The sequence below is a fragment of the Suncus etruscus genome, chromosome 1 (genome assembly GCF_024139225.1).
Source record: "Suncus etruscus isolate mSunEtr1 chromosome 1, mSunEtr1.pri.cur, whole genome shotgun sequence".
NCBI classification, from domain to species: domain Eukaryota; kingdom Metazoa; phylum Chordata; class Mammalia; order Eulipotyphla; family Soricidae; genus Suncus; species Suncus etruscus.
Window position 1 is genome coordinate 157,254,683 of NC_064848.1, and position 13,510 is coordinate 157,268,192.

General features: G+C 42.4%; 1 protein-coding gene across 1 annotated transcript in view; it reads left to right on the plus strand.

Annotated features, from left to right (window-relative positions):
• The window catches only part of TRPV3 (transient receptor potential cation channel subfamily V member 3), a 34,944-nt gene extending 21,614 nt beyond the window's left edge, over positions 1 to 13,330 (plus strand). Inside the window, 8 exon segments of the mRNA XM_049782347.1 lie at positions 707 to 757; positions 759 to 781; positions 4,735 to 4,900; positions 6,393 to 6,459; positions 9,020 to 9,294; positions 10,169 to 10,281; positions 12,920 to 12,999; positions 13,233 to 13,330. Coding sequence (XP_049638304.1) covers positions 707 to 757; positions 759 to 781; positions 4,735 to 4,900; positions 6,393 to 6,459; positions 9,020 to 9,294; positions 10,169 to 10,281; positions 12,920 to 12,999; positions 13,233 to 13,330 — 873 coding nt within the window.
• Positions 13,331 to 13,510: the final 180 nt, after the last annotated feature.

The window sequence follows — 13,510 nt, forward strand, 5'->3', positions numbered from 1 at the left end:
AGTAACCTGATTTTTTCTCCCCTCCATCCACCGTTCCCATCCTTACTTATTGTCTTTTCATCTTTCAACCAACTATCTTTTCATTTATTTACTGATGATTGTTGATGGATTAGTTCATTGTCTACCTATATTTGGAGTCTTGGGTGAGGAGGTGATAGGGGCAGAGAGAGACTGGTCTCTGTGCCCTCCTCATGATGAGAATTTCAGATGGCTATAAGTATTGAAATATTAACATAGGCAATAAAAGAACCTACATTGGGTGTAAGTCAGTACTGAGAAAGCAGAGATGACTGTTATTTGAGGATAAAAAAAGGAAGGGGATGCAGGCAGAAGGGTAGTTATCCAAGCAGGTAGGATGAGTGTGAGAACATTGGCATGCAGATAATTTTAGGACAGGCAGGGGAACAGAGTGAAGAATAGTTTGGCAGTTGTAGAGCTAGATTTGCTGAAAGTAATGGCAGAAAGCTCTAGAACTATGCTGCTTTGCACATTCTGAGGTGAGCAAAAGGGGAGAGAGTGAGCGATGTTAGATTTGGTGGGCCTTCTTCATCCTGCTTTTGCTTCTTGCCCACAGACTCAGATCTTCTATCTTCCTTGTCTGAGACTTCACACACTTCCCTATCCTCATGCTCAGTCTGGACTCAGTCTGTTCATTTTCTCTGCAAGAGATACACAGAGAACCAGATTTCTTTCCCTCTGATCCTAGGGTATTGCCATCTTCCTGCTCAGACCCTCCGATCTGCAGTCCAACCTCTCTCGATGCCTGGTTTCACTTCGTCTTGTAAGTAGGTCTGTTTCTGGGATCACCAGGGTATAGTTAGGCTAAAGTCCCACCTGATTGCTTCTCTGTCCTTCTGGAACATCCACCCTCCAGTGTCACTATCATATGCCTGGGAACTTCTCCTGAACTGAGTAGTAATCAGGCAGAAGTCCCTAGAAGAGGAAAACTCAATTTCCACGAACTGGTTTCAGTTGGCTGAAACCTCCTAGACCCTCCACAGTTCTATATACTTTATTATAATTATTTTACTTTTGAGAAGGTAGTTTTGTTTTTGAGGTGTGAGTGAGAGTGAGACAGCTATTCACTTTTTTATGAAGGAATATTTCAGCTCAGTTTTTTCTCCTTATTTGGGGTCTAGAAACTGCTATCTGGGAGGTCCTCAGAGCAGATATAAAAGGTGCTGGAGAAACTTCAAGTCTCATCCACAGGAACCAGAGCAGGAATACAGGGCCAGGCAGTGCATTCCTCCCAGTCCTGGAGAGCTTCAGTGCTGCTGATGCCAGCATGCTTCACCATCTCTCTTCCAGTGAGAGCAGGGCTGACTATTTATCCCAAGCCTTTATCAGAAGCTCAGTGCAGTATCTGGTCTCATTGAGAACATGTGTTGCTGATATTAGAGGCTTCTGTGACCCCTGGTTATTAAAGAACATATATGAACTCAGCATTATTGTCATTTAAATGGTCAGAATTGCACCCTGACATGAAGAATGTCGGACTTCGTAGCTCTGCCCTTCTTCCCACCAGGTCCCTCTGCTAAATCATTCTGGAGGCTGGTTGCACAGGACCTTGAATTTTGACCTTATGCCCAAATAGCTGATGTTTTATTATGTATGTACTTGCCTTCCAGAGGCAGGGGCCAATGTCTTATTTATGTTGGAAGGAGTGTGGGAGTGTCTAGAAGTTGTAAAAGTTCAGTGCTGTCCCATCAAGTGAGTCATATGAGCTTTCACCTATGAGAAGTTGTGTACTGATTCCTGAGAAAAACCCATTTAGGTAGCCACTGGATTCACTGCAGACCAGAGTCATCAATATATTTTTCTGCTCTTTACTTAGTTATTTTGTTAGTGTAGAGCAGGGATGGGAAACCCATTTTCTTCCAAGGGCCTTTTGGATATTGATAACGTCATTCGTGGTCATACATGCATGCCTCATTAAGTAATACTAATTTTTCTGGCTTTACTAACCTACTGGCTGAACATTTTTCCAGATCTGGTACAGAGGAAAGGAATATGTGGGCTCCCTCACTTTTGATCCTTACATATTTATATCTTTTTTTGGAGGGGTTGCATATCCAGTAGTGCTTAAGATTTACTCTTGGCTCTTGCTCAGAATTAATCTTGCAGGTTCAGGGGACCATATGGGATGCTCGGAGATCAAACCCAGCTCAGCTGTGTGCAAGGCCTACCCACAGTACTTACTGTTCCATGTTCTATATCTTTTCTTTTTTTTTTGGTTTTGGACCACACCCCGGCGATGCTCAGGTTACTCCTGGCTGTCTGCTCTGAATAGCTCCTGTGCAGGCACTGGGGACCATATGGGACACCGGGATTCGAACCAACCACCTTTGGTACTGGATTGGCTGCTTGCAAGGCAACGCCGCTGTGCTATCTCTCCGGGCCCCCCATGTTCTATATCTTAAGGTTTGCTTTTATCTGCACAAAGCAAACGAGTTTGTTTGTTTCAATTTCCAACCAGTCAGAAATTGAATTATGCAATCGACACAACCACCTGACTACCCATGTCATGATGTTGACATAGCACTGTTTATTTTGACATAATAGATTTTGACCAAGTAGATTTTGACTCAGATATTTGGTGTGTAAAATGTAAAAAGAGTGTGATAAAATACATAAGCATTTTTTCTTTATTTTTTGCTGAATTCAGAGACATTCCTTTATTGAAAGGGTAAAGGAAGGGGAAGGAGTGCAGGGAAGCTCCATATTACAGGACGAGGTCTCCAAAGGGGGCTTCCCAATAGATAAGCTTTTCTAAGTGGGATGATTTAATAGTGTTAAGTCTATTCCCAGTGTGGAGCACCTTCTTCTAGAGCTCCTTTTCTCTTGCATAACTGAAAAAATCCAGTCCTCAAACCACACTTCCCTTGATTCCTAGGTTTCCACTGTATCTTACAGATTGGAAGTATCTCAGAGAAGTGTCATCAGCACATGGTTTAATCATTTTTGTGATTGGCTTGTTTCATGTAGTAAAGATTGAAATTTTTTTGCTTTGTTTATTTATTTAATTTTGCTCAGGATTTTTTTTTCTCACCACTCAGTGGTGCTCAGGGCTTATTTCTGGTTCTACACACAGTAAGCATTCCTGGCAGACTGTATGGGATGGTGGGTATTGAACATGGATTAGCTGCATGCAAGGCAACCACTGTACTCACTGCTACTTTTACTCCACACCCAAGACTTGGATTTCTTTTCAAGTATTAAAAATATACTTTGTAGGCTCTGAAACGACTTGCTGTTAAATGGGCCCATAAACATGGTTTGCTAATAGATATGGATGTTGAAAGTATGAAAAATTTTTTGTTAAAATGTGAATCACTACATCCTCATTGGGTCACCTAGTAGCATTCCAGTGTCTGTGGGAATCAGGAATCGTGGGTGATATAAAACTATGTAGCTTCTGGACTATATTCAGTAGCCCCCACTCTATTGCCCCTACCCTAGGGTGCTCAGAATAGAGACCATGTACCATGCATGAAGGCTTGTGCTTTACTGCTGAACTCAATCCTGCCTTCTCTAGGGCTTTGAACAAGCCTTCTGGGGCCTTGGACTTTGTTTTTATTTTATTTTTAATTGCTTTTAAAAGTATCTGTTTTTAATGTATGTTTTTGGGGACCACATCAAGTGATATTTAAGGTTTACTTCTTGCCCTGCACTCAGGAATTACTCCAGGCAATACTCAAGAGACCTTAGAGGATGAAGGGAATTGAACCTGGATTGGCCACTTGCAAGGCAAATGCCCTACCTGCTGGACTATAGCTCCAGCTCCTAAAATTATTTAACTAATTAAACTTAAAAGAAAGTTTAAAAATATCAATTTATCATTCAACTTCTTTCTCTCTCTCTTTCTTTTTTTTTTTTTTTTGTGGCCACACTCGGTGGTGTTGAGGGGTTAACTCTTGGCTCTGTGCTCAGGAAATTGCTCCGTGCAGGCTCGAGGGACCATATGGAAGTCAGGGATTGAACCCAGGTCAGTCCCGGGTCAGCCATATGCAAGGCAAATGCCCTACCGCTGTACTATCACTCCGGCCCCTCAATATTTTCTAATGCTAACATTTTCTATGATCATAGTACATTATTTCAGAAAATTCATAGTGTTACAAATCTATCAACAAAATATTCACATTTTATTGGTTTGCACATGTGGTTTATTTTTGTTATTTTGTGTGGGGGCCACACATGATTTTGGGGAGCCACTTAGTGGTGGGGATTAAATCCCAGAGCCTTGCACATTCTAAGCCGGTGCTCTGCCTTTGGAGTCACACCCTAGTCCAGGATCTGTATATTTTTTGTTTGTTTGCTTTTTTTTGGGCTTAGGGGTTACTCCTGGCTATGCGCTCAGAAATCGCCCCTGGCTTGGGGACCATATGGGACACCAGGGGATTGAACCATGGTCCGTCCTAGGCTAGTGCACGCAAGGCAGTCACCTTATGCCCTGTGCCACCATTCCAGCCCCAAGGATCTGTATTTTTAAAATGTCCCCCTATCAGCTTCAAGCAGCCCACCACTGATCCTGTTGCACTTCGGGTGACACAGTCCGGGAGGCTGAATCTTAGACACAGTCGAGTGGGCCTGGGGCCGCAATATTCATCTCTCCAGCATCAGCCACTGAGGTGACTGTTCAGGGGTTGAGGGAGTCTGGGGAATTTGACTGTCTCTGCCTTGATGGTGAGGAGAAGTAAGTAAGGCCCTTCCTTGTTTCCTGTGTCTCCTGAACAGTTTTGTCCAAGCTGTGCTTGTGATATTGTCTGTCTTCTTATACTTGTTTGCCTACAAAGAGTACCTTGCCTGCCTTGTGCTGGCCATGGCCCTGGGCTGGGCGAATATGCTCTACTACACAAGAGGATTCCAGTCCATGGGCATGTACAGCGTTATGATCCAGAAGGTATGTCTGACACTGCCAGCCTTTGCCTTTCTCAGTCTTTAAGTGTCTATGCCTTAGAAATTCACGGACTTGTTGGGCATTAGGAAGAGATACACTTTTTATGGAATATTCACACTTCAAAATTGATGTGTTGGGCCTTCTGGAAAACACACACACATATTCACACTCACAGAACTGTGATATTTATAATAGATGAATCTGGATCTTTTTTTTGATAATTGTTAAAATTTTTTTGGGGGTGCTTGCAGGTTTGCACACTCAGTCATGCTCAGAGACTATTCCTGATGTTGTGCTCAGAAAGGATCACCAGTAGTGTCAGAAGAGTTGAACCAGGGTCAGTCATATGCAGGAAAAATGCCCTAACTCCTATACATTCTCTCCAGCCCCATGTTACCAGCTTAGGGTCACAACTAGCAAATAAATGTTGGATCAATAATGAAACAACAAAGACTTAGATTGTAACTTCACTTGTTTGTCAATTATATGAACCATTTATTTGCAGAATTGAATAATGGTTTTTAGAAGAATAGTTTATGAATATTATTGTGTTATTCCTAATGTAACAGCTATAAATAAAACACACCTTTAAGTTTAACCTGGCTTAACATTTTCTGCATTGGTATCTCAGGTCAACAAATAGATAACCCACAAGAAAATAAGCCAGTCTCTGTCTTTGTAGTATTTACCAATTTCCTTGGTGTAAATAACTTCACTGTGGCAATTTCCAACTCTTAGCATGATGTCACAGAACTTGTATTGAGAAGAGATATATACCATGTGTAGTATTTCCACCAGGTTCTGATAGGCTTATTTGATCTCAAGAACATAAATCATTGTGAAAGTGATAAGGGATAAGTTTTGAATATTTACTTTGGTAATATAATTTATTTAATTATAAGTTTATAGTAATAAATTATTCATAATAGCTGTGCTGAGCAAAGGGTAAAATTTTTTTATTAAAATGTGACCATTAGCTCTTTTTTTTGTTTTTGGGCCACACCCATTTGATGCTTAGGGGTTACTCCTGGCTATTAGCTCAGAACTAGTTCTTGGCTTGGGGGGACCATACGGGATGCCGGGGGATCGAACCGTGGTCCTTCCTTGGCTAGCGCTTGCAAGGCAGACACCTTACCTCTAGCACCACCTCGCCGACCCCGACCATTAGCTCTTTTGAGCTGGTATGAATCTACTCTAGGATTCCATAAGGGAAACTCTATAAGGAAAGGGTCAATGTACAGGGAGAATCAGCAGGGACCAAGAGAGACAGTTCCAGGAGGAACACAAGAATAGGATTTAGAGGAGGTGGCAGAGCTGAGTTTAGGTGTCACTTGGGGATTTGACCATAGTGGATGGGGATTGGCTAGGGAGGAAGAATGGCCTGATGAAGTGTGATCAGCAGAAGCCTAGAAAAGAGAGTGGAAATGCTGAGACTGATGTGCAGTGCTCATACACTCAAACTTACCTGTGATTATGTTTCTTTCTAAATTTATAGGTCATTTTGCATGATGTTCTCAAGTTTCTGTTTGTATATATTGTGTTCTTACTTGGATTTGGAGTAGGTAATTTATTTTCATTTATTATTATTATTATTAATTTGGTTTTGGGGCATACTTGGGCTGATTCCTGGCTCTGTGCTCAGGTATCACTTCTGGAGGACTTCAGGGACCATATGGGTGCTGGGGATTGAACCTGGGCTGGCCTCAGATAAGGCAAGTGTCCTACATACTCTATTCTTTCCAGCCTCAGTAATATATTTTTAAGCAATAATCCCATATTTATAAAAAATTTGAAATGTCTTTATAAATGTTAAAATACAACAGCCCTCTTGACCTTATCCACAATTACACAAACTCCCAGTTGAACACTTATTGAGCTTAACACTTGCATATACTATGTTTTCCTTTTCTTAGCACCTTGATGTAGAGGAAGTTATTTGTTCATAAGAAGGTGAACAGGCTTAAATACTTCAATCAGACATGTTCCTCTAGCCAGTGATCCTCAAAAATTTTAAACTGGGGGCAAGTTCACTGTCCCTCAGACTGTTGGAGGGCCGAACTATAGTAAAAATAAAAACTATGAATAAATTCCTATGAAAACTGAATATATCTTATTTTGAAGTGAAGAAACAAAATGGGAGCAAATACAATATGTGGCCCATGGGCTGTAGTTTGAGGACCACTGCGTAACCCATCCACATGGTGTTGTGTATCTTCACATCCATCTGTGTGGGCCTCCCAACATGAGATAGACTTGACAGGTGTTTTTGACCCTATTTTACAGATAGGGTAACTAAAGTTAGCAGAAATGTAATTGATTAGAACTTAGAAATCTTTAGTCTTCTGTATCCTGTTACTTTAACTGTTTGCTTCAAATATATTTGAGTGTCATGAGTAGCCTTCTTTAAAATCCATTAGCACAGAGGATACAGCACTATCAGATTTTTTCCCCTAAGTTCTATACAGAGGAATATGGTTTTATTTTTATGCATGTTTCATTATTTTTTAGTGACTATCTGCATTTGAAATTAGATAGCTGAGTGGTCTGGTTTCCAGTTCTCTCCCTAAGCTCACACCTCCTACCCGTTCTGTGGCTGGTGTCCTTATAGCAGTCTAAAGTCACATTTCCATACTCACAAATCACACCTCTGAGTTTGTACCTAGCACCCCCTAAGTCAGAGTTTCTAAGACAGCTCCTCTCTGCCTGATACCTATCCAAGGTCACACTTATTTGTTCCTTCATGTACTCATTTGTTAATCTATCCATTTACTAATTTATTAATGTGACCATCCATCCATCCATCCATCCATCCATCCATCCATCCATCCATCCATCCATCCATCCATCCATCCATCCATCCATCCATCCATTCCAAGCCAACCAGACAGCTGTGAGTCAGCTGTGTGTTGGAAAGAAGAGATGAGAGAGCCCTGGGCCTTATGAGGGGTTTGAATATTTCACTAATCACATAGTCCATTTTCTTAGAAGAGAGGATTAGGCCACACCCTGCTATGCTCAGAGGCTACTATTGGCTCCTTGTTTGGGGGATACCCACACTAGTGCTCAGGGTACCTAATCTGGGAATCCAACCTAGGCCCTTTGTATGCAGAGCATACACTCAACCCTTTGAGATCTTTCCAGCTCAGGATTACTTAGTCTCTGGGGAGAAGTTTTAGAGCACAGAAAGTCAAGTGATCAAAGTCTGGTTGGTGACACAGAAACACAGCTAGGTTATAATGAGCAACTTTACAAAGCTGCACATGGTTAAGGGCCAAATGAGTGCTCTAAAGAAGAGAATGGATGGGGGAGGTAAGGCAAGAAGTGTTTTTCTGCAGGGGTTAGGTGTGTGTTGGTATGTGATGTGTGTTGTATGTGGGATGTGTATGTAACATGTTGCATATGTGCTGTGATGTGTGGTAGGTGTGATGTGTTTTCAGTATGTGTAGTGTGCATAAATATGATGTATGTGTGTGATGCATGGTATATATACTGTATTTTCTGGTGTATAAGATGACTGGGTGTATAACGACCCCCTAATTTTACAGTTAAAACATAGGTTTAGGCCTATATTCACTGTATCAGACAGAACGTACCTGTGCTGCAACTGTGTGTACCACAGTGAGCCAATCACAACAAGCAAAGGTTCAAAGGTTATACTGTAATAGACTTCCTCTCTGACTCTGGCCAATCTGAGCAGGCTTTTTACAGTGTAGATTCGGGTCCAGAACATTGTCTAATTTGCATGCAAGCCTGCTTGGATTGGTTGAGTTAGAGAGGCGGTCCGAGCAGCCTTGCAGTTATTGGTGCAGGATCGAGTTGGAAAATTCATTTTGTGGCAATATTCAAACAATTTTTGTTTAGCGGCATATTGAAACATTTTTCAGGATATACTCGGCGTATAAGACGACCCCTAATTTTTGGTTGACTTTTTTTTTTGTTTCAAAAGTCATCTTATACGCCGGAAGATACGGTATTTATGGGTTGTGACATGTGTGCTGTGTGTATGCTGTGTGTCTGTGTGGGGTATGTATGTGTGCGTTTCTGAATGGACTTGCTCAAACTTGTTGGGTAACTAACTGCTCAGTCAGAGAGACTGAAGAGAATTCTGCTATGTCCTCCCAGCCCTAGCCTCACTGATAGAGAAGTGTCCCGAAGACAACAAGAACTGCAGCTCCTATGGCACCTTCAGTGAGGCCGTGCTGGAACTCTTCAAGCTCACCATTGGCCTGGGCGACCTGAATATCCAGCAGAACTCCAAGTACTCCATCCTTTTCCTGTTCTTGCTTATCACCTATGTGATCCTCACCTTTGTCCTCCTCCTCAACATGCTCATCGCCCTGATGGGTGAGACAGTAGAGAATGTTTCCAAGGAGAGTGAGCGCATCTGGCGTCTGCAGGTGAGCTTGGCTGAGAACTGGGATCAGGCCTCTGTGGGGTCTCGATCCAGTACTTAGTATTGATAGCCTCAATGTGGGGGTGGGAAGTCAGGGGGAGGACGAGCAAGGCCTGGGACTATGCATCACTTCCTATTGGGCAGTCTTGTGGAGGCCTTAGTCTATGTTTCTTGTGTGAAGGCTCTTAGTGAGAGGATCTCTGACTTAGGGTGGTGCTATGCTCAAAGTCAGTTTTGTGACATGTGGAAGTGGAAGTGTGACTTTAGGCTGCTAGAAAACACTAACTATGAGGTAGCTGGGAGGGTGTGTGTGAGTGGACTCTGGGAGAGCACTAGAAAAACCAGCCTCACAGAAATAGTGTTGGAGCTGGGACTGGAGAAGGCATATGCCCCTTCAGACCGTGACTGAGCTGTTCCACAGAGGAAGTGATATCCTTTTGTGGTCCCAGAAGCAGAACTGAGTGAAGTTTGACTTGAGGAAGTTTCTAGGGCCTCCTTGTTTGGATTGTTGATAACATTCAGGAGAGGTCAGACAGATTCTGACTGAAAAAGCTGTCAAGCGGATCCCAGTCTTCTTTCCAAGTGGGACTACATGAATTTCCCTTTACCATGGGACACCAGGAGAGAACGCTTTCAGCCAGGCAGCTCTTGGATTTACAGAAACCATTATGTCATGTGGAAAGCTATTTTAGTACCTTTCCCAAGGTACTAAAGGTACCAAGGTGCGCGCGCGCGCGCGCGCGCACACACACACACACACACACACACACACACACACACACACACACACACACACACTTTGCAGATGTATGTGCATTCAAATGCTCATGTCCTGGGCTGGTTCCTCATGCTCTTTGATGTTTTCTTATGTCTTTAAGAGAGCCCGGACAATATTGGAGTTTGAGAAAATGTTACCAGAGTGGCTGCGGAGTAGATTCCGGATGGGAGAACTGTGTAAAGTGGCAGAGGATGATTACCGACTGTGTTTGAGGTATTGGGGTGGTGGTGGTTGTGGTTTGGGGGTGGTAAAGAGAGTGAATTGAGGTGAATGGGGGCTGTTAGAGGAACAGAGCTGTCACATGTTCATCAGATTTTAGTCCCAGATCCTATTACAAGGTGATCTATGGAAGGAAAGGAGATTCTAGGCAGCATTTTTTTCTTGGATGCTGTATGACCCTTTGCTGTCCAGTGTTCGTTTTAGAAAAGGTTTGCCAACCTGGAGCTCTTTGTCTTTCTGTCTGACTTGTGTGAGTAAATGTGATTCCAGGTGACCCAAGACATGTTTGCCATTGGTAAATGGAAAGTGAGCTTGTTCCCTTTGACAGACATCAGATTTTTGATTTTTTAATTAAAAAATTACTTTATCTAAACACCATAGTTTACAAGGTTGTTCATAATACAGTTTTTTACAGTTAAAATTGTTTATGACTGAATCTGTCATATAGTGCACAACACCCTTTACCAGTGCACATTTCCCACCATCAATGTTCCCAGTTTCCTTTCCACTCCACCTCCCCTGCCTTTCTCTGGGGCAGGCATTTTTCTTCGCTTTCTCTTTCTCTCTCTTACTTAGACATGTGGTTTGCAATATTGTTTCTGAAGGGGTATCTTTTTTCCAACTATAATTGTCATAGTCATCTTTTCTCTGACTTAACTGTACTAGCCTCACTATTTGTGGCAAGCTTCCTACCATGGACTGGTCCTCCTGGCCCCATCTCTATTGTATATTATTACCATATTAGCCTTCTAAATATATTCCACAAATGAGTGCGGTCATTCTATGTCTATCCTTCTCCCTCTGTCTCATTTAGCTTAGCATAATACCCTCCATATCTGTAGAGAGCCGCTAGTAAACTCTACCAAAAGACCTGGAGCACATTGCTCCCAAACTATTTATTAGGCTTTCAACAGTGCCCCCCCACCTGGAAGGTAGAAGGTGGGACAACAGGCAGAGATAATAATCTTATGGAAATGCTTTCATATATAACACATATTCTTTCATGTAAAAGTAAATGACTTCATTTTTCTAACAGCTGAGTAGTATTCCATTGTGTCCATGCACCACAGTTTCTTTAGCTACTCATATGTTCACAGGCACTTGGGTTGTTTCTAGATTCTGGCTATTATAAATAGTGCATGATGAACATAGGAATGCAGAGGGCTTTTCTGAATTGTGTTCTTGGGCAACTAGGGTCTATTCCTAGGCGAGGTATTGCTGGGCCATATGGAAGCTCAATTTCTATTTATTTATTTATTTATTTATTTATTTATTTTAATTTGGGCCACACCTGGTGACACTCAGGGTTACTCCTGGCTATGTGCTCAGAAATTTCCTAGCTTGGGGGACTATATGGGACGCTGGGGAATCGAACTACGGTCTGTCCTGGGTCAGCTGTGTGCAAGGCAAATGCCCTACCGCTGTACCACCACTCCAGTCAAATTTCTAGTTTTATGAGGAATATTATTTTGTTTTTCAAAAAGGCTGAGCCAGTGAAAAATTAAAATTTTTTTGGGAGTCATTCCTGGTGGTGCTGAGGGGTTACTCTTGGCTCTGCAGAAATCTCAGAAATCACTCTTGGCTGGCTTGAGGAACCATATGGGATTCTGGGAATCAAAACACTGTCAGTCCTGGGTCACCCGCTTGCCTTGCCCTACTGCTGTTCTATCTCATTGACCCCTGATTTAAAAAAAATTTAAGAATACTTATGGGAGGCCAGAGTGATGGTGCAGCAGTATGGTGTTTGCCTTGCATGCAGCTGACCCAGGACAGACTGCAGTTCCATTCTCCAGCATCCCATATGGTCCCCCAAGCCAGGAGCAATTTCTGAGTGCATAGCCAGGAGTAACCCCTGAGCATCACTGGGTGTAGCCAAAAAAACAAAAAAAAAGAATACTTATAGGGGTCAGTGAGAGAGTTCAAAGAGATAGACAGTATGTAGTGACATGTATGATGCTTAAAGTTTGATCCTCAGTGTTTCATGAAAAACTATCAGGCCCACCCCAAGCTGAGCACTACTAGAAGTGACCTCTGGGCTCCTGAACACTACTAAAATACAGCCCTCCCCCAATAAAAAGCACTTGTATATCCCATATGCATCTTTTCTGATGCATTCACCTTCTCCTACTCCCCATTGACTGGTCAAGCCTTCAGGCTACTTGCTTTGTGTATCACCATTACTTGAATTGAAATCTGCTTCTCTGACTACCGCACCATAGATATCTCCAGCTTCAATATCCTCATTCTAGTATGTATATCATCATTTCTAGTTGTAAATCCACGTTTTTGATTTTTGTGGTGGATTGACCCCTAATTCATTTTCTTAGAGAGAGCTGAACCCCTAACTGAATTTCTCTGTCCTCATACCTTCTTTGTCCAGGCCTCTTCCCTCTCCTTCTTCCTGCTGGGTCCCCTCTTACTCATCAGACACAGTCTGAACATGCCCTTTGACACCACCCTCAGTTTCTGGATCTCACAGAATGGGTGGAGACTGATCCTTCAAGATCTAAGCAGGAACAAGATGCCCTGATTTCCAGCACACACTGAGTGGAGCTTATCTAGGACAGCTTAAAAGTCAAGTGTTTGTGTAAGCTGTGGTGTTGAGGTAGTAAGAATGTTGTTACATTTACAGGATCAATGAGGTGAAGTGGACCGAGTGGAAAACGCACGTCTCTTTTCTCAATGAAGATCCAGGGCCTGTGAGGCGAACAGGTATCTGTGCAACCAGGAAGGGTGATAGCCACTCCTTTCTGACTTTCTGACCTTGGGAAAATTGAGTGTAGAAGGGCTTTTCTCAATCAGTGAAAAGGGAAGGCTGGCTGAAATGAATTCTCTGGTCCCTTCCATATATAACATTTTATCACCTTTTTGGACTCTGCCCATAAATGTCTTATAGAGGGTTGTAATTCTGAAAGTTGTTTTTTATTGTTGTGTTTTTTTTAAAGCAGATTTAAACAAAATCCAAGACTCTTCCAGAAGCAACAGCAAAACTACTCTAAATGCATTTGATGAAATAGATGAATTTCCAGAAACTTCGGTGTAGAAGCAGAAACCAAGATTGGACCCTGAGTTGGGGTCCTGCCTCAGTGCTGAGGTCTCTGTGAAATGATGGATCTGGGCTCTGGCCAAAAATGAGAGGCAGAAGTCCCCTTCATTGTGCTGAGAGATGGTTCTCAGTTTTTCTGAGTGTGGAACACCCTTGGTTTTGTTTCTCAGAAATGAT